Here is a 20,999-nt window from a genome sequence, read left to right on the forward strand (position 1 = left end):
AAAATGCCAAGGACAGATTGTATTCAGTATCTACTTCTATATGGTTTTTATTTACCATGTATCTTATGGCATCTAATTGAAAGCACAATATGAATTCCAGAATTCTAATCATATAACAATTTTTGTATATCTCTGGAGTATGTTGTCACTATATAAAATCTATTAAATCGTGGGCAATATATCTGGAACCCGCTGTATAGGTATTTCAACAACCATAAGAAAAAAAGAAAAATTCATCTTATCATCTCTCATAGCTTAGTCTTTTCGATGCGGTTGCCTGCTTCGTCGAAGAAAATCTTCTGTCCTGTAATGAGGGCCTCCTGGAGTGCACTTCCAATGCGGACAGCCTGCACGGCGCCCTCGAGTTTCAACGGAACCTCGGTGTTCTCCAGACAAGCAGCAGTGAATTCGTTGGCCTCGGTAACAAATGCAAACTCGAAGCGATCATAGTAATGTTGTGGGATCTCGCGACGGATACCAGCGCCGTCGTAGATGTTGACCAAGTTCAGGGCTGGCTGAGCGTTGACGGTCAACTTGCCCTGGGTGCCGATAACCTCCGTGGTGTCTTCTTGTCCAGCAGCCATCATTCGCGAAGCATAGAAGTACGCGATCTTGCCATTGTAAAACTCAACCAGTCCAACAGCGTTGTCACGGTCATTGTGCTTGCGGAGATCGGGCTCAACAGCGGTGATACCTACGGCCGACACCGTCTTGACCTTGCTGTCCTGACCGAAGAACCAAAGAGCCAGATCGATATCATGGATAGAGCAGTCCACGAAGATTCCACCGGAGAACTGAGCGTAGGCGACAAAGAATCCAGACGGGTCGAGTTTGTCACAGGTCTGGCTGCGAAGCACGGAGGGAGAGCCGATCGAGCCCTTAGTCATTTTGTTGTATGCGTCACGGTAAGAGGCATCGAATCGTCGGGAGAAACCACACATCACTTTGAGATGGGGTTTCTTTGAAGCGGCGTCAAGGACGGATTGGGACTAGTAAGAAGGGAATATGTTAGCACATTGTAGGAATGCCGAGGGAAAGGGATATGACGGAGCATACAATCTCAACACTGGTCGACAGAGGCTTCTCGCAAAGGACATTCTTCTCAGCATTGATGGCCTTGATAGCCTGTTCGGCATGGACAGCAGTGGCAGAAGCAACAACCACTGCTTCCAAACCCTCGTGTTTGAGCATGTCATCATAGTTCTTGTACAGCTTGACTCCGAAGGGCGCCAGGTGAACCTTTGCCCACTCCAATTCTGCATCATCCGGGGAGCTGGCTGCCACCAGCTGTGCACGAGGAGTCCTCTCGAGGAAGTTCAGGGCATGGCGCTTGCCCATGCGGCCGAGACCAGCGCAGCCGATTTTCAATTTGGAGACAGACATGTTGTGAGGAGGATGGAGGGTGAAGGTTAGGGATAGTAGTGCACAACAATGAGAGGAAATGGGTGATAGGAAAAAAAGGAGAAAGGACTAGGGAAGAAGCTATGTTTTTGAATAAGGCCAGAAGCTCCTACCAGGACAAAGATGGAAGTGCAGACCGCCAGATTCGGAAAAAGGAGTGGTTATCGTTACACATACTCCAAGGACGTGCTCGGCATATGCTTATCCATACTGCGTATGAATGAAGATGGTCCAATGAGAGATCACGGTGGCATCTCGGATACAAGCAAATCCTGCAGTCTCTTTCTTCCCTTCGGAGTCTGTTCCCCGGCGGTGCGTGGTCCCTGAAGCTACCCCGGAATTCGATGACGACCGAGAACCAAACCGCATTAAAGGTCGGAAAAGAGGTTCCATCATATTGATGGTCAAGGTGAATCTGTATTTTCCGAGTTTGATTTATTATGCTGGATATCTAAGAATAAAGCGTGTATTGTTCTAGATGCTTTAGTTGCTTAATTGTTGATGCTCCAGAGAGATGAAAGAAGACGTGAGAATAAAATGTGTTGAACCCTGTGTTGATCATTCTGGGGTAGCTGTGTGCAATGGTATATATTATGTAAAATTGCTGCCTTCTTCAACAAGAATCCGATGTGGTGTAATGGCTAACATCGCTCGCTTTCACCGAGCAGCTCGGGGTTCGATTCCCCGCATCGGAGCAGAAGCATTTCTTTTTTCTTTTTCTTTTTTCCTTTCTTAATTTAATCTTTAATTGATGCCATTCTCTCTCATGCTTGAGAATAAGACCTCTTTGTCTGAGCTGCGTTTGTCGCTCTGTGCTGTCCTGTAGTCATCCTGGTATCATTATTCTTGGCCTTATCAACGCTTCGATAATGCAAACATCCCAACTGCGCAACCATCATCATCCATCACTCCACGCTATATAATCATCAAGAGCCACTTAAGAATCTCATTGAAACGGTTTTCAATATGAAATTTGAATTGCCACTCCAACCCTAGTCCACCCTCTCCTCTTGCAACCTTCGCGATCTTCCATTCCATCTGATCGTGCTCTCTCCAATCTCCATCTGCTTCAACAGACTCTTCTACTGACCTGTCTATCACTGTCCCAACCTAATACCCTACATCATGCCTAATACACACATTTTGAATTCGCCCCGTCCGCGAAATTGGAATCAAAAGACACTCGCATCATACCTGGGTGGGACACCAAAGGAGCTATCGGAATTGAAAAATGCCTTGACGCATCTGATGCAAACTCATGGAAAGCTAAAACAAACATTCAAGTCCATCGCGATGCGAACCGAATTGAAAAACTTCCTCGAATCAAACCTCCGCATTCTACCGCCGTTTGTCCAAGATGCTACCTCTAATGCGACGCGTATGGATGGGTTGATGGGTATGGCGTATAAGATCAAGAATGAATATGTGCAGCAATCGCGCGAGAAACGGGACTCTTTTGTTGAAATGGCCACGACCAGTGACAACAGCGATAGTAATGATAATGAAGAGCCGGAGGAATCGGAGCCACCATCGCAACAGCAACCGCAGTCACAACCGCAGATTGTGGTGAAAGAAGGACCAAACAGCAACAATAATAACAATACCCAGCAAAACGCTCCAGAACCTGCTAATTATAACCATAATCATAATAATCATAATCGAACAAGTGGCGAGGGCTCTGCCGCCGCTATGGAGGAATCGCACCCCGCAGAACCCCCAAGCAAAAGAAACAAAATATCACCACGTCCACCCGGCCCGGACATACTCGCCCGCAACATCTGGGTACTGAATGAGATCGACCATACAAAGCACGGCCTATGCTCCATTCAAGAACTCCTGCGAAACGAAGATCCTCGCAACCCCAATCCAGCTCCTCAACTCGCTGACCTGGGCTATGACCACTGGATCAACATCGTCCAAGCCCACTGCGGTTACGACTTCACCGTCCACCGTCTGGAGTATCGACCTCCCGCCAACATCAATATAATAATACAACCGAGAAGACTACCCATCACAGTTCCCATGTTCACCCAGAGCCAGTGGCGCGGTGCCATGAACTCCCAACTACAAACAAATCCAACACAGGATCCTGTCTTCTATATGGTATATCAGTGTAAGTCGCGCGCCTCGTTTGATACCAGAGTTTAGTCATCAGGAAAAAAGAAAAGACTGACATAATTATCAGCAGAGTTCGCCCCAGAACCCTCTACCCCAGAGCCGTTACCTCCCCAAATACCCAGATATCATAATCCCTCAAACCACAGTGACATGGTGCGAATCAAACAAGAATACGTGGAGAACGGGATGCTTGGATCAAGTCCAAGAGAGGACAGCATGTAATATCCCCTATTCATGTTATCGCGTGCAGCTTCAGAATTACTTTACGAGATACAGTACGGCCCAAACCCAAACAAAACTGATGTGTCTGGCCGCACGAACGGGACTCATTTACTTTCTTAGTGCCCCCCGGTATAAATACTTGGTACTCGATGGGACGCCATGAATTTGATGGCATTTAAACATTAGGGTTGATGAACATAATTTTATAGTGGTTATGGCATAGCTAAAATTAGACAGTTTATACTATAGCGGTGATAGACAAGACATGTGGTATCAAAAACAAGAATGCAAGACACACCCCATAACAGGCGGCGAGGTTGAATGATCGGGGAAAGACATGAAAAAAGACCAAAGTGGAATAAATAACATTGCAGTCAAGATATAATTGCCGAAGAACGCTAGCAAAAGTAAATAAACTCAATTAGTTGTTCTCCGGTTTCTTCTGGCTGGAGGCTTTTTTTGCCTTCTTCTTGGCTGCAACTTCCACGGGATCAACAAAGCCGTCTCCCTTTGTCCACGCCAAAGCCTTTCTCACTCCTTTGCTTTGGACTGCAGACGGTCTACTCTCCAAAATTGCACCCATGAGGGCCCAAGAGAGCACGATGACCCAAAGCTCACCTCCTTTCCAGCCTTTCCAGACGCCACGTTTGACGCCAGCTTTCCAGGCTGAGTCGATAGCAGCGCGGAAGATGGAGAGGTAAGCACCACGACTATTACCGAGGAACGCAAACGGCAATCCACTCAGCGCTCCGCTCAGGAAAAAGCGCTTAGTAGGGAGAGTCGAGCGTGGCAATAGACCATTCCAAAGACAAACGCTGCCCCAGGCGGAGCCAGCAGCAGCCGACAGAACAGCAGTCATGGTGATGATACGCTTTGAAAGGCTGTTTATAGCAGAGATAGGATGGGACATCATCGTCTTGAACTTTAGTACAGACAAAGCCAGGGTCACGGTAGTGAGGGTGCGAGCCAGAGGAGGAACGGAGAGAAGGATATGATGCAAGAATGCGGTGCTGCAACTGGGAGCACTGGGATGCAGAAGCGCACACGAAAGACTGGAGATTGACGGATGAGCGGGCCCGGTGATCGGTGAGATCGATTTAACAGCTGCTGGCAGGATATTGGGGTTGGAGGGCTGTAGAATCGGCGAGTTGAAGACTCTATGTAGTGTATTAGTATCATGCAGAAGAAAGAGGCAATCGAATGAAACTCACGGCCACCGTAGATTGGAAATGGTTGCCAACGAGTTCACCACCTCGTCCTTGTCCGGCCAAGGAAGCCCAGCAGGGAAGCTGTCTGGCCGAGTCTGTATATAACTCGGCGAGAGTCTCAGAAGAACAGCTCCAAACCACTGTAATCATGTCAGTAAGCAATTTACTCACATAGCATGAAGAGAAAACAGGCATGCGACAAACCTTCGGCGTAGTCTCCCGGTCAAACACGAAAGCATGGAAGAGCTGGGCAAACGAGATGGGCATCAACAGCCAACTTCCAAACCACCACGGCCGATTCTCAAACCACCCCTTCTCATCCAAAGCATTGTAGAGAAACTCCAAGCTCTTCGTAACCGAGTAAACTGCCACACTCATCCGCAATTGGCTCTGGGGACTTATCCCCAGCGCAAAGCCAGCAGCACTGGCCCCGACAGCGGGCGCATATCGCGAAGTCAAAGCCTTGGAAATTCGCGGGTTTCTAGCATGGAATGGCTGCGCCTCATCCGTACGAAGATATGCGCGAAGCTTGACAAAAAAGCGATGAAGAAATCGATGGAGAAAGAGAACGAGGGAAAGAGAAAGTGAGAGCCGGAAGTTCGGGGAGCGGAGGATGGAAGTACGGGGGGATTTCCTATCATCAACATCACGTCAGCATCACTGTGGGCATTTCATTTCAAAACAATGATCGTAGATGTTCGTATAGTTGGATCTTACTTCGATCCAGCACCCTGAATCTTGCTCATAACCATATCGATGAGCTTCAACGCGGCTCCCGACCCCAGGAAAACCCGCAGCGAAGCGCGGATAGCGACTTCATTGTGCTTATTCCGGGGGCGAACGAGAGCCTCATATCTCGACGGAGAAGGCGCATTGTTCTTTATGGCGGGTGGAGCACGTTTGACAGCGTGGTCGTGGAGAAATTTATATTCTTTGGCGCTGAGAGAGATGCGGAGGGCATCACGAATTAAAGGATTGACATCAGGCTCCGCAGACGCAGGGGAGGCTGCGGGGTCTGCGGTTGACATGCTGAGCTGATCTCAAAAAATTCAGCAACTAGACTGTTGTGATGATAATCGACTGAATAGACATCACATCGCCACCTGGGAATGTGGGATTGGTGATGGAGAGGAGGAAGCTGAGACTCCGCTGAGCTGCAGTCAGGCCGCACCGCCTCAACCTCGGCAATGACGAGCGAGTGACTTGTAGGATGCAGACACAATGGATGTTGACATTTACATTCCCCAGACTTACAGATAAAGAAGCCAGGAATAATTACCGATTAGTGCAATTGACAATCAATGATAACTAGATGGTCTATCGTTCATTCATATCCATCGTTCTCCATGTAACAATTAATCCACAGCAGGCATGTGAAAATGCAATGCCCCGAAATGCCCACGTTTGCCTCTCCAAGCAGGGACAGATTATACAGGAAGAAAAGCAGGAAAGAGAAAAGGAATAGACAGATACTTGAAGGGGAAATAACGTGGAAAAAGAGAAAGAAAGAGAGAAAAAAGCAGAAACAGAAAACGTAAGTCTACATACAAAGCGAATATACCACGCCATGCAAGATCCGTCATACCACACCTTCCTGCGCCACGAGACTCCAGAAAGGCATTAAATTTTAGAAACAATCACCAGAAACTGCACCATCCAATCCAATGCTGGCATATGTTTTCGACGCTGGTCGCCTGGGCGAGAAGCTTGTCGACTTGGTCACTCACATTGAGCTCCTCGAACGACTTGAAGTCTCGTCCCGTGAGCTTCTCCTTAACCCGAGCGAGTACTTGCAATGCTCGAGCATTTTGGGCCTCCCGGGCTTCGTTGGGAATACCCTCCTGAGCATCAAGAATGCCGCCCTCCAAAATGGATGGCCTGCGGTGGCGTGAAAAGTTGCTGGGTTGGACGCCGTGATCCATGTTGACGTTGTTAATCACCGACTGTCGACGTTCGCCTGTGAAGGCAAGTCGATCTGGAGATTCACGGACTCCGAGACGCCAGTTGATAAGCGGGTCATGAATGAACTATATCCCAATTAGTTTCCAAGCTTCATGGTGTGCTGGGAAAGGTAGAAGAGATAAAGACTTACCGCTTCCAGAACAGCCATCAAAGAATCCTTGTTCTCTCTGATAACACGCATGACCGCCTCGCAAGTAATCCGATAGCTTCCCTCGATATTGCTAACTTCCATTGCGAAGGTCAACATACGAGTAAGTCGGAAAGGCACTCGCTCTGGATACTTCTCACGGTGCATAGCAACCTCAAAGCAATCGCCAAAGTCAATGTGAACCACCTTGCCAGTGACCCGATCAAGAAGCAAGTTGGACGGATGACGATCGCCCAGACCGAGGATATAACCGACCATGGACATGACACCCAATGACCGAGTGTAGTTTGTTCGTCGCTCGAGCCAGGCCTCGGAGCTTTTACTCTTGAGCCAGAGAACGCGATAAAGATCCTTGCCAGTAGTGTTGTCCATGGCATATCCGAAGACCTCTACCTTTTGCATGAGTGTCAAATTATCGTAATCTGGTGCCATCTGAAGCATGATGCGGTGCTCAATGTTCAACAAGATACGACGACTCTCACGGTATTCCTTAATCAGCGCGTGTAGCGTGTCACTGTTGGAGACCCATCCCAGAAGACCTGAGCTCTGGGACAGAGGAATGGCAGGGAATCGCTGCACAGAAAGGTGACGCTTGAAGCTCTCACCGTCGTTGTCAAGAAGGGTATTAACAAGACCAAACAGCTGCATCACCCGCTCATCTTGTCGGATATCCTCATGTCCCTTAAGAGCATACATGTAGGAGTTTCCATCACTGCCCTTTAGCGTCATCCTTCGTGGCCGCTTCTTGGTTTGAAGAACATGTAGGATAGGGTCAAAACTGATGATCCGGATGATTGGTCTGCCGCTCTGATAGGTTCCTGGAACAGCAAGATCAAGGTCGGTGCAGTCTTTAAGTCTGGGAGATACGTATTTCAAGTCGAGAATGGACAGCTGTGGAAGCTGTCGGCTAACCTTTCTGAACACGGTGTAATAGAGATCCCAAGCTTGGTTCAGATCGCCGATCTCCTCGGTTTCACGATACAACATGCAGTAGTGTTTCGCCTCCGCGAGATCACGTCCGAAGGCTTGTGCAAAAGACACTTCACGCAGGGTTTCTGCGCCCTTGTCAAGCATCTCGTGGAGCGGCGCAAGTGTTGCAAACATCCCCTCCACGTTGTGGTCACCGAAGTAAAGACGGGAGGCTTCCTCCAAGCCTTCATGCCAAAGTTCGTGCCACAAGACTGCAACTCGGATCAATTCATTGCTCACGAGATCTGCTTGTTCAACCAGTTTTGCACTGTGTTGTCGCATGTTGTCCATGATGTTACTAGCCGATTGAGACCGCCTAGTGACATTGGACTTCATAGCAACCGTCAAAGGATACACCAGGGCCTGAGGATGAGTTTTTCCAACCTCGGCCAGTAATCTATGAACGGCACTTCGTACTCTGATATTAGGCTGGTTGATACGTGCTATAAGTTGAGGAGTAACGGCGAGCCAAGTATCAATATTCACAGCCGTGAAACCTTCTGTAACGACACTGTTGACTTCTTGATCACCTCCATGGGTAAACCAAAGGGTCAGTAATCTCAAAGTGTCCTGCAGTGACGATGTCGACGATAGGGAAATGGACCGAAGGAAACCACGGATAGCAGGTATCACATGTTCAGTCACAATATGAGCTGGGACCATAACCATTGTCGCGCCATCCCTGCTGGCCTGACTGGCGATAGTTGTAACGACTTCGAAGTTCGCCAGCGCCCACGAATGCCACGCTTTGTACGAGTCACGGTTGTACTTAGTAGCAGCAGAATATGCGTTGAGAACTTCCCGCACATGCTCCGGCTTCCAATCACCGCGTTGTAAACTGGTCTGCCATTCTCCTTGTCGGAGATAGCTCTTAGCAAGAAGTCTCCTAAACTTGGCTACGTCGCCAATGCGCTCACGCAGGCCCATGATGTCCGTATGGTTTGGATCGGCGATTCCGTTCACGCCGTTCATTCCATTATGTTCCGCTTGCGATATCATTAAGGTATTGAATTTCGAAAAGTCATCCGTCAGGTTAGTAGTGAACTCCTTCAGCATCTGGAGAGCCTCTACTTGACGCCCAGTGGCCCAGCTGAACTTCAACCGAGCATAAGTGACTTCCGGCGGAGTAATAGCCCGTGTGCCTTGACTGTCCGAGACAACTGTTTCTAGTGAAGCAAGAGATCGCTCGGCAAGGCCCATGCGGTTGGATTTGCGGCAGAGATTAGCGAATTTGATCCACATGTCAAGATTCTCGCGAGGCGAAGTGACAAGTGCCCTAACCTTGAGCATACGCTGCCACACTTCGACATTCTGCTGACATCCGAGTAAACGTTTGTTCCAAGTTTTGCGCATGGCATCCTGCTTTTCGGGATCGCCGATGTTTTGCTTGTATGTGATGATTTCCTCGAGCTCGGCAAGCATCTGAACACGGACAACAACATTATAGGCACGGTTGTAAGACTCCCCGAGAAGAGCTGATAGTTCAGTGTCCAACCCATTCCGTGCCTTCTCGATGTACATGGTTGCCTCATCAAATTGTTTGCGGTGAATGGCAAGAATAGCTCCAAAGAATGATCGATCCGGAGATTGTTCTTTCATGACACCCAAGTAAGAATCCATCAATTCCCACTGGCCCCGACCCCACGCTGCTGCTGCGGCGAGAGGGGCAATGGCTCTGCGATGTTCGAGTGACGCTTGGTTCCACTTTTCTTGGGCAAGATCAGACAGCACCTTCCATTCGCCGAGAGCGTGTAAACACCTCATTTTGCCCATCGTAACTCCAAACGAGTCGGGATCGACCTTCTCACGTCGTTTATAGGCAGCAAGAGCTTCCTCCCAACGTTGAAGCTTTTCGAACCAGGTTTCCTTGAGCTCTACATCACGATAGGCTTGAGCTTTGCGGAGGATACCGATGGCAGCATCGGATTGTTGGAGTTGGTTGTTGATGGTGATCAATGCCTCAACAGCTCCTGAATTCTGGTCTTGTTCAAACTCAAGTTCCTTATAATGAAGAGCCTTGGCAAATGCGTGACACTTCGCAGCATACTTGCCAAGTGTGCGAATATCAATTGGAAGAGCTTTATCGTCATGTTCCATGAACTCAGCAAGGTTGAGAAGAATTTGCAAAATCTCGGGAGGGATATTAGGTGAAGTGAGGGCCTTCTCAATGGACCTAACCAGTTCTTCCTGGTATTGATCGTACAACTCAGTCCAGCAGGAAACGAAGGCGGCGTTGAAAAGGTCCCTTGCAAGGGGTTGATAAATTCCGGCCAAACTAGCGCACGCTCTTAGTGCCGGTGATGGCGACTCTTTCAATAACTCAACGCTGAAACGGCGTATCCATTCTTGCCAGTCCTCTCGAGTGGATTTCTGGGAGGCATCCCAAGCGTTCTTGAGATGCTGCTGATTAACCACCATTTTCTTCTGGCCGATTTCAGCAAAATTGGATTCATCCGCCATAGTCCCATAATTCTCGTCGGGGTTCAAGTCTTGTGGGAGGGGGTCTCCTTTTTGTAATTTTGTCACTAATATTTGATAGTTGACATGGTTTATTTGCTGACTTTTGAGAGTCTTGTTGAGAAGATGTATGTAGTGAGTGAAATCCTGTCCAAGCTGGAAGATGAGAGCGCAGATACAATCCATCGCAGATTGCCGCAATGTACGATCAGTTCCAGCGACCACTCGAGACAAGGAGTGGACCATTAGAGATGCAAAATCAGAAACATTAACCTGACGTGACAGCTTGGTCAAGCTATCGATGGCAGACTTCCGGATGCTTGGCGGGTTTTGGGTTCTATCAAAAAGTCGCACAATAGACGGAACAATCAGGTGCATGTACTCCTCGCCACTTGTGCCAAATATCAAGAAAGTATGGAGAATCCTCTCCGATGGCTGCCGACGCTGTGTACTGTCCTTTTCAAGGGTATCCAGCATCGGCGGAATAAGTCCGGCAAGGTACTTCTTGAATTCACCTTCCAATGATTTGGCGATGGCTTCCACGAGTGATAGAATTGTGGCCTGCACTTGGTGTGAGACATCCCAGAATTCGCGAATAACATCAATGATTTCCGGAAGGAAAGCACGGATATGCTGTCTCACGATGTTGACTAAAATTGCCATCTGGTTGAAATAAGATTCAAGGCGACTAGCAGGCGATCCTCGAATGACAGATATGAACCCGGGAATTATCTGGCCAAGGAATGGCACGCATTTCAAGCCTAGGGTCTTGAATATTGTGACTATTGCATCAATCACAGCGGAATGATACTGGGCCAGAGAATTCTCTCTAAGTATATTCTGCATAAGCGTGTTGATTACTACCGTCGGATAGTACTCTTCATTGGAAGGAGTGAGTCCTTGCATGATAAGGGCGACATCAGAGACCGTTTGCACTTCATTGATGTGATGAATGTCCGGTGTGGTTTCACTGATTTGTTGATATTTGTAGGGGTCAAGGGCGCCGAGAATTCCCAGAAGCTTGATAGTCTCTTTGCGCAGAGACCCAGTTTGCTCGGTCTTAATGATGTTGATAAGTACGGCAAGTAGATGAGGGTATTCGAGGTATGGGTCTATAACGTATCCGGAGTTGCTGGCAAGTTTGCCCAATGTCCGCAAAGCCGCTTCTCGCTTCGCATGGGAAGAAAGATCCTGCAGCGACTCCAAAATGATTGGCATAAGCTGCGGTAGATATAACTTCATTTCTCCACCGCCGACGTTTGCAAGCTCCCCAACGGCCTTGAGAGTAGTTGATGCGACACCAGGATTGGCATCAGTCGCCTTTGGGAGCAATGTAGTCACCATTGGATCGACATACGATCTGATAAGCTTGGTCGCATTGGAAACAAACAAGCTAATAAGCTGGGCACTTTCTTCCTTTTGGCGAGCTGTGCTTGCGAATCCAAGGCCAGTTAGTAAGTTAACAAGCAATTTTCGTAAGGGTGGGAAGACGTAAGCAGGGTTGACACTCGAGAGACGACCGATGATGCAGATTGCAGCTTCTCTGACAGAAAAAACTTCATCGTTGACTGCCAAGAAGAGGCACCGGATGTTTTCAGGTCTCGCAAGGTGACGGTCGAATTTTCGGTCCAATGACCAAAGAACAGTTCGACGGATTTCTGGATCCGGGTCTCCGATTCCGACGGTCAACAGTTTGTCTATGACTTCGCTCACGACCTGTATCGAATGGCTGCTAGTCTGGTTGATAATTGGATCATGGACAAAGAGTTGGCAGCAAGTAAGCGCTGAAGCCTTTCTGATTTCGGAATTGTCGTTGTCGACATAGTTGATTGCAACATCACGCACGAATTCATTTAAAATGTGGCCGGAGAAGTCAAAACTCCCCAACGTATGGAGTGCTAACGCAATTTCAGCATCGGAGTGGAGTTCTTGAGGGGCGAAGTCCTTGGCAAATGATGGCATGGGAGGGAGTCTGTTCTCAGGACATCCAAGAGGCCGAAAAGGTGTTCCGTAGAGAATAATACTCAGCATGTCCAGGAGCTTTTCTTGGATAATAGGCTTGATCGGCGGGATATAATGAGCCATATCGACGAGCGCTTGTGTCAAGGACTCGCTCAGCCCGCAAGCAAATATCGGATCAAGCAATGCCTCCATATACTTGCTCAGCGCTTGCCCCACAGCTAGGGAGAGCATACTGATGCACTCGAACATTGGCGCTTCATTAATCGCGGCTCTATTCCGTCTATTTTATGTCAGTTGATAGGACAAGATAGCAATCCGAAAGAATCTGAGCTTACGCTTTCATAGCCAAGCCCTCTCTTATATAGATGATGATACCATCAAGATACTGCGCGATGGCGACACCGACGGCATTGGCAATCTTTCCAATGGCAATGAATGCTGAATTTCGTTCCTTATCTCTCTTCAGTTGTGCTTGCAAATAAATCATGAATCGATGAAGATAAATTTCGGTAAAGTCAACGGGGGCGTATGATGCGAGGATGGGGATTGTCAGAACGACCTGGGTGCGAATCTTTGGGTCGCGGTGATCCTTGAGGCGAAGGACGATCTCACAGGCGTTTCGGTAGTGTTCGTTCATAAACATGGCACCCTTGAGAAGAAGTTCTTTAAGAACCAGAAGGGATCCGTGTATCCAATCCACATTGTTGGATTTCAAGCCTAGAAGCGCTTCTTCGTGTATTCTAGCAAACCACAATTGTCGAACCTGGATGTCTCGTGCAGCTATGATTTCAAAACATTCACTGACAGCTTCGGCCGCGGTTTCTCGGATGAGGACTTTGGGATCCCGGAGGGCGACCCAGATGAGTTCGAATATTTGCGGGACAAAACCATAGAGAAGGGTTGGGGAGCCTTTAGCTAGCTCCCTAATGACAAGCACGGCGGCAAACCGCCTGGCTTCTTGTCGCTCAGACTGGAGCCACTCGAGGGCAGATTGAATTTCGCTCTCAACCAACTCCGCCGTGAGAGCCCCGCCCGGCTTAGCCAAACGGCCAAGTGACCGAGCTGCGTACACTAACACCACATTGTCATTGCTGCGAAGAGCACTGCGCAGATAACTGGCAAATCGAGTAGTTTTCTGAGCCGCATCCACTCCGTCGAAGTCGATTAGGCGATCAAGAGCCAGGAGACCGCCGATTCTTTCGTTGGCGTCGCTGCCAGTGACGACGAGCTGCGCGATGCGCTGGCTGACTGCATTATAAAATTCGAGGAATTTCTCGGGAGCCCAGTCTGTCCATGGTAAGAGGTAGAGGTTAGTAGATCCTTATGCGGGCACACAGGCGTCAAACGTTACCTCTTGAGATAGCGAGGACGTTGTCGTAGAGCTCGTATGCAGCTCTCACCCGCGTCTCCTCATTCTTGGACTTCAACTCCGTGAAGAGCCTCTGTGTGATGTCCGTAATAGGACCTGCTTGCGCCATGCTTGTAAGTCACACCCCAGGGTGGACATTTGAAGTCAACCTCTATGGCATCTAAGATGACACAAAGCGGGCATAGGAAGAAAAGCAGTTGATGTGAATGAAGTGTGAGGGTGAAAGTCGAGGGCCTTACGGGATCGTGCACGGCCCACGTTGGTCATCTGGCCTGGGGCACCGACGGATGCCTTGCCGAAGCAATGAACGGTGTGAAATCACCGCTCAAGTTCGCTATTGATAATCAATAGCTTTGTATTTGATGAGAAGAAAGAAAGGCGAAAAGCAGGTTATCATATTTTGAATAGGACAATCTCAAGACTATTTGAGGTACTCGAATCGCTGCTCATCGGTTACTTGCGGAGTACTATTCGACACCACAATCCAAGAAGGAATGTAACGACACAAAAGAGAATGACGAGATTATCTATTAGAAAAATAAGTGACTAGATAAAAACGTTTTAACCTATGGTTCGAGCTTTTAGGATATCTCTCATGTTCCAGACTCCACTCTCGTCCGTATGTATATTTTGAATATAACAAGCACAACCGAAAAAAGGGAACGAAGTTTTACACCAAATTGAAAGATTCCTCGCAATGAGCAGCTGAATTTGGAGATGCGGAACATTTCAATACCCCTAGCCATAATTGACCAGACTCCTTTGTTGGCATAGTCCTCAAAGGAGCGTTGAGGACGCCTCTGCAAACGTACATATTCAGAATTTAGATGTTACCCACGAAGACCATGTGGAAGATCAATACAGGGGTAGCTCTTTGAAAAGGCCCAACCTAGTTGATGCATGTTTGGCGGAAATTCGGAATAATCAAGGCAAAGTACCTGGATTCGAAGATGAGCTACTAAGTTTGCATAAGCTGAGCTATAGTCATATAGACCCTGGCATATTACTTGGCTAATTAACAGGCATACTTTATCAACTGATGATATAGTGGATAATAAGCATCGAACTGCATAGATTGTGTATGATAGTAAGTCAATGGAAATACGGAGTGATCACCAACACAATACTACTGTAGATCAAACTGATCATCATGGCTTTTATCTTCATTTATACGCGAGGAGGCATTGGATGATTTATCTCAAATAAAAAAGAAATATCCTTGCCAATTCCTCTAATATTCCTCAAGGTTGGTCGCGACGTCATTGATATGGATTCAAGTCTCCACCTCCAACTCAGCCGCTCAGCTGTGCTGTACCAAGCCCAACAACAGCCGAACCTTTCCATCCACGCCTTTGTCAATCATCTATCCAAGGTAGAGTGTAGGAGTGTAGATCACGGAGTTAACCTCAGCTTTTGTCCACTCGGATTATTGGATGATCTGACGCAAAAACACCACCATTTGTAATCATCGGGGAGGGTCTATTGCAGCGGATAAGCGGAATGGACCATCTGTAATGGTGGGCCGCAGTGGGGGATAATGGCTCGGGCTGAGGAGGGGTTCGATGGTTGTGTTATCAGAATACCTAGGCGCCTTATAAAAAAGCAACGAGTCCCCTTCCAGTCCTGCTATACTCTCACTGTCTGCTACACACCAGATTGAGTGTTGGAAATCATTTTTATTAAAAAAGTATCTCTACTCACACAACAATGCCTAGAGTTCTTCTTTCTGGTATGGGAACCGCCCAGCTCTATACACCACAACATTCAAAAAGCTGACCTTTGTGTAGGTGGAAGTGGCTTCATTGCTGCTCATATTATTGATATTTTGTTGGCTCACGGGTGGGTAGTCCTATAAAATGCTTTTAATCATTGATTTCGTTTTGACACATTTTACCCAGATTTGACATCGTGACTACAGTCAGATCTGACGAGAAGGGGCAGAAGATTCTCGATAACCACCCCAACACACCAAAGGAGAGACTGTCCTATGTTATCGTGAAGGATGTTGCTGCGGATGGAGCATTCGACGAGGTAGGTTCTTGATATGCTCCTGCGTTATGGTTACCCGCGTGTCTAACATTTTGTTCTGTGCAGGCTGTCAAAGCTACCCCTCCATTCGACTATGTCCTCCACACTGCATCCCCATTCCACTTCAATGTCGAGGACCCTGTTAAGGACTTCTTGGACCCTGCAATTAAGGGAACGACTGGTATTTTGAAGGCTATCAAGGCCTATGCACCGACAGTGAAGCGAGTTGTCATCACATCATCTTTTGCTGCAATTGTCAACCCAGGAAAGCACCCCAAGGTATACAACGAGGAGCAGTGGAACGAAGTGACTTGGGAAGAGGCTATGGACCCATCTAAGGTGTACAGAGCTAGCAAAGTAGGCAATCTCTTCCCTGACTCCCAGACCTCATCACGCTGACAACAATCTTTTCAAGACCTTCGCAGAGAAAGCGGCCTGGAAGTTTGTTGAGGAAGAGAAGCCAAGCTTCGATATTGCGACAGTCAACCCTCCCCTCGTTTTCGGGCCCATTGTGCACTACCTGAACTCTCTCGATGCCATCAACACCTCGAACACACGGATGAGGAACTTCGTCCAGGGTGCCTCCAAGGATAGCCTCCCACCTTCAGGTACATTCCTCTGGGTGGATGTTCGTGATGTTGCGCTGGCTCATGTGAGAGCCATTGAGGTCCCAGAAGCAGGTGGAAACAGATTCTTCGTCACCAATGGCTATTTCACCAACAAGGATGTTGCCGATGCAATCCGCGAGGCATACCCAGATTTGGAATCTCGACTGCCCCCTAAGGACTCGCCGAGTGACTTGCCAGCCGACATCTACGGATTTGACAACAAAAAATCCATCGAGATTTTGGGGCTTAAATACCGCCCATTGAAAGAAACAGTGACCGACACTGTCAGATCGCTGCTGGATGCTGGTGCCTAAATGTATTTGGATAGACGATTTTATGATTTAATTGTTTGATCTCCGACTGTGATTAAACAAACGAATAAATATAAATGCAAATAGATAAATTCATCCATTGATTCCAAAAAATCATGTATCATTTTCGTAGCAGACCCAGTAGAGAAGAGTAAACTGCATTAGGTGTCACTAAAGCTGCCCGTACCGCGGGTGCTTGGCATGTTCGTGTCTACAACCAACTTTTCTCCATCAATCTCCGGAGTAAGGACTTTCTCCAGACACGCAATTGATCATTCAACGCCATGGCGACCGCCAGGTTATCGCCAACGGCGAATCTGCTACGGAAATCCCGTCTTTTTGCACTCCCTTCAGCTTTATCAAAACCCCAAGAACCTCCAACCTCGAGGACCGTCTTCGAATCCGACAGCGCAACCCTTCCTCATCCCGTCCGAGCATCAATTGTCACGCCATCTTCATCGCTAGCAAGAGGTGACTGGGGTCTGAAGCGGCCACTCCCTGCGAAGTCAACATCGGAGAAGTCGTCCCGGCCCATTGTTAGAGTGAACGCACTCGATACCTTCGAACATGTTACCGATTTCGAGTCCGCAGCGGACCACACGGTGACCTTGGAGAAGTTCCAGGAGCTGCACATGCCCATGTCTCTGCCTTCCAAGGTCAACTACGCGACTAGCATTATGCCTAGACACCAAAGTCCCTTCGAACCTAATGTCGACAACACAGACAAGAGCAAGGGTCTTGGGGAGCCTGGTGCCAAACAATTCAGACATGCTGGCCCTTGGCTCGCTGGACAAACAGAGGCAGAATTCCACGCCTACTTGGACCAAGTGCGTGACCAGAAGCCCGAGCTTCTGAAGAAGCTCCGCGAACGTTACACTGCGAAGCGCACTGCCGAGCGGAGGAAGCAGGCTCAGGATAACGGAGAAGACCTGAAGGCTCTTGGCCCCATCCAGGTGAGCGAGAAGGAATTCCAAGCATACCTCAAGACGCTGCGAGCAGACCCATTCTCTCTCGGTCCGGTGGTCTTTGAGCTACTCGATCTTCCGTCGCCCCCAGCTGTGCCCAGCGACAGAATTGGACAGAAATACTACCAATCCCCCGGAACCAAGTTGTCATCGGCGGAATACGCGGTCTCCGGCCCCCCGAAAACGCATCCTTCTGCCGGTTTGTCGTACACACGCTCACACGCCCTCATTTACAACCACCCGAGTCACGGCCCTCAGGCTTACCAGCGCCCAGTTGAGGCGCGTATTCTACGACCGAAGGGTAGATTTAAGGGCCGGACCTCCAAGGCTATTGCCGGTGTTGGTGGTATTGCGGTTGAAGATTTGAACGCCATGACTTTCGTCGAGCAGGGCTCTCCTCCTGGCCTGGCGTACTTTGATGCATCCATCCCCGGTGGTGCTAAGTACTGGGTTACTCCTATCCGAGCCTCGGTCGACTCGGAGGGTAGAATAGGCCTGGCGTCTTACAGGGCCAGCGCGACTGCCAAGGCTCCTTATGGCCTTGAAGATTACAAGAAGCCTAGCCTTACAAGCATCTCTGATGCTGCTCGTGGCGACCAGCGGTTTGTTCCGAGATTGGACGGGCGTTCTCCAGACTCAGCCTCTAAAAGGCAGCACGAGACTGAAGATATTGCCAGAACCCTCATGAGAACACTCAGATCCTCGTGAAAGTATTTGAAATAAATCAATACTTTAATTCTTCGGGCCATGAGCTGCAGAGGTGGCTGTACGATTAGACTGGATGGTGGATGTAAAGTTACTCCTATTCTCTTTTGATATTGTCATATAAACCGGAAGCACCATATTTATTGTTATTCAAACATAGGAGTTTATCAGCGATTGGCCTTGTACATTCATAACCGTAGCACAAGTAAACCAAGGAGGTGGGCGGTCAAAGGCGACGAGTAGGTCATACTGCGCGCCGATGCCAACTACCCGATTTGGCTAAATTGATCTTTCAGTCACGTGACACAGAGTTAGGGCTCCGTCCTCTAGGGCACGACCCGCACACCTGTAAGCGAGGACGGCCTCTTGAAACACCAGGAAGATATAACCACTGCTGAACCGTCTCTTCGAACATCCAACCGCCAGCAAACAACCGCCAAAATGGGTCGCGTCAGGACAAAGACAGTCAAGAGGTCCGCCAAGGTCGTCATCGAGCGTTACTACCCCAAGTTGACGCTCGACTTCGAGACCAACAAGCGTCTCTGCGATGAGATCGCTATCATTGCCTCCAAGCGTCTCCGCAACAAGGTCAGCATATATTGGATTCCGCCGATCGAGTACGAACAATGGAACTTGAGTGCTGATGAAATTTGGTTATAGATCGCTGGTTACACCACCCACTTGATGAAGCGTATCCAGCGTGGCCCTGTCCGCGGTATCTCCTTCAAGCTTCAGGAGGAGGAGCGTGAGCGCAAGGACCAGTACGTCCCTGAGGTTTCCGCTCTGGATGTCTCCCAGACCGAGTCCGGTCAGCTCGATGTCGATGCCGATACCAAGGACCTCCTTAAGTCCATGGGCGTAAGTTTTCCCCGACACTGTAAAATGGTGCCGTGACATTTCTAACTGGATATGCGATATAGTTCGACAACCTGAAGGTCAACGTTGTCAACGTCAGCCAGCAGCAGGCCGAGCGTCCCCGCCGCTTCAACGACCGCCGCTAAATTTTACGCCTCTGACCAAAGAAAAGTTTAATGTCTTGTCTTCAGTCGACCTCTGGCGTTCCCGATCATGCCTATCCTGGCTGGCTTCCTCCAGCTACCGCTTTAGCTTAAAGAGACAGTCGATGCATGACGAATGAAAAATGATTCCCATTGAGAAAGGTGTCGCCGATTCTTCTGATGAAGATGACGCTTGATTGCCAATTTTATTTTCTCTTCGCTCTACACAGTGTTGTCTGTGTATTGACACACTGCTGTGGGTGGTACGTAGAATTCCCAAGTTCACAGTCGCATTGACTGAAGATTTTCCGATACTGCCGTGTTCTACGGTCATATCTGCATGTAGTCCAAAGGAATGACCTTTACTTCTATTGCTCTAGTAGCATCTGGGGTATCATGATGTAGAACGCTGGAACATAAATGCCCAAGACTATCGAGGCGATGCTAAAACTGGTCGAGGACGTCTGGCTCCTCCTGGTCTTCTTCCTGTGGCTCTTGACGGTTCTTTGGTACATATCCTTCGATCGAGCCTCCTGTATGGTCTCCTGGTCGCATTTGGGGTGCGTCATGGGAAACATTCTCCTTCTCTCGGATCTGAATGTTTACTCTGCCCGTCTGGAAAGCTGGGTTCGAGTCTCCACGTTCCATGGCGAGTTCATGAGAGTTATGATCGGCACGAATGCTGAGCCCTTTCATGTTGTCGGCCATATCGCTCGATTCCTGGCTTCCATCCATGTGCAGGTTGTCCAGTTGGCCGGTCACTTCTCCCACTGTAGCTGAGCTCATTTTGCCTTTCCCTTTTCCTTGTTTTTTCTCTGCCCTACCCTCTTCAAGCAATAGAATACTGTCGCCTCGAGTGTCATCGGCTCGTCTTTCCCACACTGGTTCCTCAGCCAGCTGCACCCGTATATACATAGCTCGCTCAGCACATTCATCCGAACACCACATCTCAAGTTTTTCTTTGGGAACGATGTTCATATCGCGTCCACGGCCTCCAGGGCCGCTCCCCTTTGCACCCCATTTCAGCCTATAAGTGCCCTTGGGGTCTTCTTTGCGATGCTCCCGGGGGCAAAGCCCATACCCACAAAGCCCCTCTATTTTCCGCTCCTCAATCAAATTGTCATAATCGGAAGGCTGAAAAGGAACCAGAGCGGCTTTGAAAGCATTTGCGTCTTCGATAGACGGAGCGGCAGGGTCGGCGGATGGCGAAGAGGGAAATGTGACGAGCTCCAGGATGCGGTCTAATATGAGTGCCTCTGTGTCTTTTTGGGCCTGAATTCGATGAGCGTGGTGTAGCGCTATTGCCATATGACGAGGATCAGCTCCAGGCTTGTTCTCTTTTTGTTTTCCTTTTTGTTGCTGTGACATTTGCGATTTGGAGACAGGCCGACGGGCGTTAGAATTCGAGGTCACCAAAGGTGAGGAAGCAGCATGCGCAGAAGGTAGTGAAGTTTTTAAAATGGATTTCGGAGGGGAGTTGTTATTCGTAGCCATGATGAAAAAATTCCCACAGAACGATCGAGTAGAAAAAGAAACGCTGTTCTTTTTGAAGATTGAAGATCGAGGAA

At 48.6% G+C, this 20,999-nt stretch overlaps 8 protein-coding genes and 1 non-coding gene across 9 annotated transcripts; 5 read left to right on the plus strand and 4 right to left on the minus strand.

Annotated features, from left to right (window-relative positions):
- Positions 1-248: 248 nt before the first annotated feature.
- On the minus strand, positions 249-1,383 carry ASPWEDRAFT_53774 (putative NAD binding Rossmann fold oxidoreductase; the record flags this gene model as incomplete). Its single annotated transcript, XM_040837950.1, has 2 exons — positions 249-989; positions 1,057-1,383. 2 exons carry the CDS (start codon positions 1,381-1,383, stop codon positions 249-251), a joined length of 1,068 nt encoding a protein of 355 aa, XP_040685747.1.
- Positions 1,384-2,024: 641 nt separating this feature from the next.
- On the plus strand, positions 2,025-2,096 carry ASPWEDRAFT_t166. The gene has a single exon. It is a non-coding gene; the product is annotated as a tRNA-Glu (tRNA).
- Positions 2,097-2,332: 236 nt separating this feature from the next.
- ASPWEDRAFT_648110 (uncharacterized protein) lies at positions 2,333-3,877 on the plus strand. Its single transcript, XM_040838765.1, has 2 exons — positions 2,333-3,514; positions 3,590-3,877. Coding segments are annotated over exons 1-2 (990 nt in total). The 5' UTR covers positions 2,333-2,526; the 3' UTR covers positions 3,592-3,877.
- Positions 3,878-4,162: 285 nt separating this feature from the next.
- On the minus strand, positions 4,163-5,977 carry ASPWEDRAFT_53775 (uncharacterized protein; the record flags this gene model as incomplete). Its single annotated transcript, XM_040837951.1, has 4 exons — positions 4,163-4,898; positions 4,953-5,089; positions 5,154-5,583; positions 5,667-5,977. The coding sequence occupies 4 exons, from the start codon at positions 5,975-5,977 to the stop codon at positions 4,163-4,165; spliced, it is 1,614 nt and encodes a 537-aa protein (XP_040685749.1).
- Positions 5,978-6,214: 237 nt separating this feature from the next.
- tor (putative TOR pathway phosphatidylinositol 3-kinase TorA) lies at positions 6,215-14,187 on the minus strand. The gene is made up of 4 exons (XM_040829808.1): positions 13,799-14,187; positions 12,783-13,734; positions 7,042-12,727; positions 6,215-6,976 (listed from the first exon to the last, which is right to left on the minus strand). The coding sequence occupies exons 1-4, from the start codon at positions 13,923-13,925 to the stop codon at positions 6,587-6,589; spliced, it is 7,155 nt and encodes a 2,384-aa protein (XP_040685750.1). The 5' UTR covers positions 13,926-14,187; the 3' UTR covers positions 6,215-6,586.
- Positions 14,188-15,360: 1,173 nt separating this feature from the next.
- On the plus strand, positions 15,361-16,875 carry ASPWEDRAFT_44106 (SDR family oxidoreductase). Its single transcript, XM_040836187.1, has 5 exons — positions 15,361-15,545; positions 15,604-15,655; positions 15,715-15,847; positions 15,911-16,201; positions 16,260-16,875. Exons 1-5 carry the CDS (start codon positions 15,524-15,526, stop codon positions 16,764-16,766), a joined length of 1,005 nt encoding a protein of 334 aa, XP_040685751.1. The 5' UTR covers positions 15,361-15,523; the 3' UTR covers positions 16,767-16,875.
- Positions 16,876-17,010: 135 nt separating this feature from the next.
- ASPWEDRAFT_44107 (mitochondrial 37S ribosomal protein bS1m) lies at positions 17,011-18,607 on the plus strand. The gene has a single exon (XM_040836188.1). It carries the CDS (start codon positions 17,048-17,050, stop codon positions 18,434-18,436), a length of 1,389 nt encoding a protein of 462 aa, XP_040685752.1. The 5' UTR covers positions 17,011-17,047; the 3' UTR covers positions 18,437-18,607.
- Positions 18,608-18,874: 267 nt separating this feature from the next.
- On the plus strand, positions 18,875-19,434 carry ASPWEDRAFT_116956 (40S ribosomal protein eS17; the record flags this gene model as incomplete). The annotated part of the gene is made up of 3 exons (XM_040828700.1): positions 18,875-19,021; positions 19,094-19,291; positions 19,354-19,434. The coding sequence occupies 3 exons, from the start codon at positions 18,875-18,877 to the stop codon at positions 19,432-19,434; spliced, it is 426 nt and encodes a 141-aa protein (XP_040685753.1).
- A 441-nt stretch (positions 19,435-19,875) lies between these two features.
- ASPWEDRAFT_116525 (Rtr1/RPAP2 family protein phosphatase) lies at positions 19,876-20,925 on the minus strand (the record flags this gene model as incomplete). The annotated part of the gene is made up of 1 exon (XM_040828662.1): positions 19,876-20,925. The coding sequence occupies one exon, from the start codon at positions 20,923-20,925 to the stop codon at positions 19,876-19,878; it is 1,050 nt and encodes a 349-aa protein (XP_040685754.1).
- Positions 20,926-20,999: the final 74 nt, after the last annotated feature.

The sequence above is a fragment of the Aspergillus wentii genome, assembly GCF_001890725.1.
Source record: "Aspergillus wentii DTO 134E9 unplaced genomic scaffold ASPWEscaffold_7, whole genome shotgun sequence".
In the NCBI taxonomy this organism is placed as follows: domain Eukaryota; kingdom Fungi; phylum Ascomycota; class Eurotiomycetes; order Eurotiales; family Aspergillaceae; genus Aspergillus; species Aspergillus wentii.

Excerpts from the sequence above, each read along its gene's own strand:
- tor (XM_040829808.1), bottom strand. The coding sequence starts at position 13,925 with ATGGCGCAAGCAGGTCCTATTACGGACATCACACAGAGGCTCTTCACG. Across the intron at positions 13,735-13,798 it reads CGTCCTCGCTATCTCAAGAG|ACTGGGCTCCCGAGAAATTC; the intron begins GTAACGTTTGAC and ends TACCATGGACAG. Across the intron at positions 6,977-7,041 it reads TGATGGCTGTTCTGGAAGCG|TTCATTCATGACCCGCTTAT; the intron begins GTAAGTCTTTAT and ends ATTGGGATATAG.
- ASPWEDRAFT_44106 (XM_040836187.1), top strand. The coding sequence starts at position 15,524 with ATGCCTAGAGTTCTTCTTTCTG. Across the intron at positions 15,848-15,910 it reads CGGATGGAGCATTCGACGAG|GCTGTCAAAGCTACCCCTCC; the intron begins GTAGGTTCTTGA and ends TGTTCTGTGCAG. Across the intron at positions 16,202-16,259 it reads AGGTGTACAGAGCTAGCAAA|ACCTTCGCAGAGAAAGCGGC; the intron begins GTAGGCAATCTC and ends AATCTTTTCAAG.
- ASPWEDRAFT_648110 (XM_040838765.1), top strand. The coding sequence starts at position 2,527 with ATGCCTAATACACACATTTTGAATTCGCCCCGTCCGCGAAATTGGAAT.
- ASPWEDRAFT_44107 (XM_040836188.1), top strand. The coding sequence starts at position 17,048 with ATGGCGACCGCCAGGTTATCGCCAACGGCGAATCTGCTACGGAAATCC.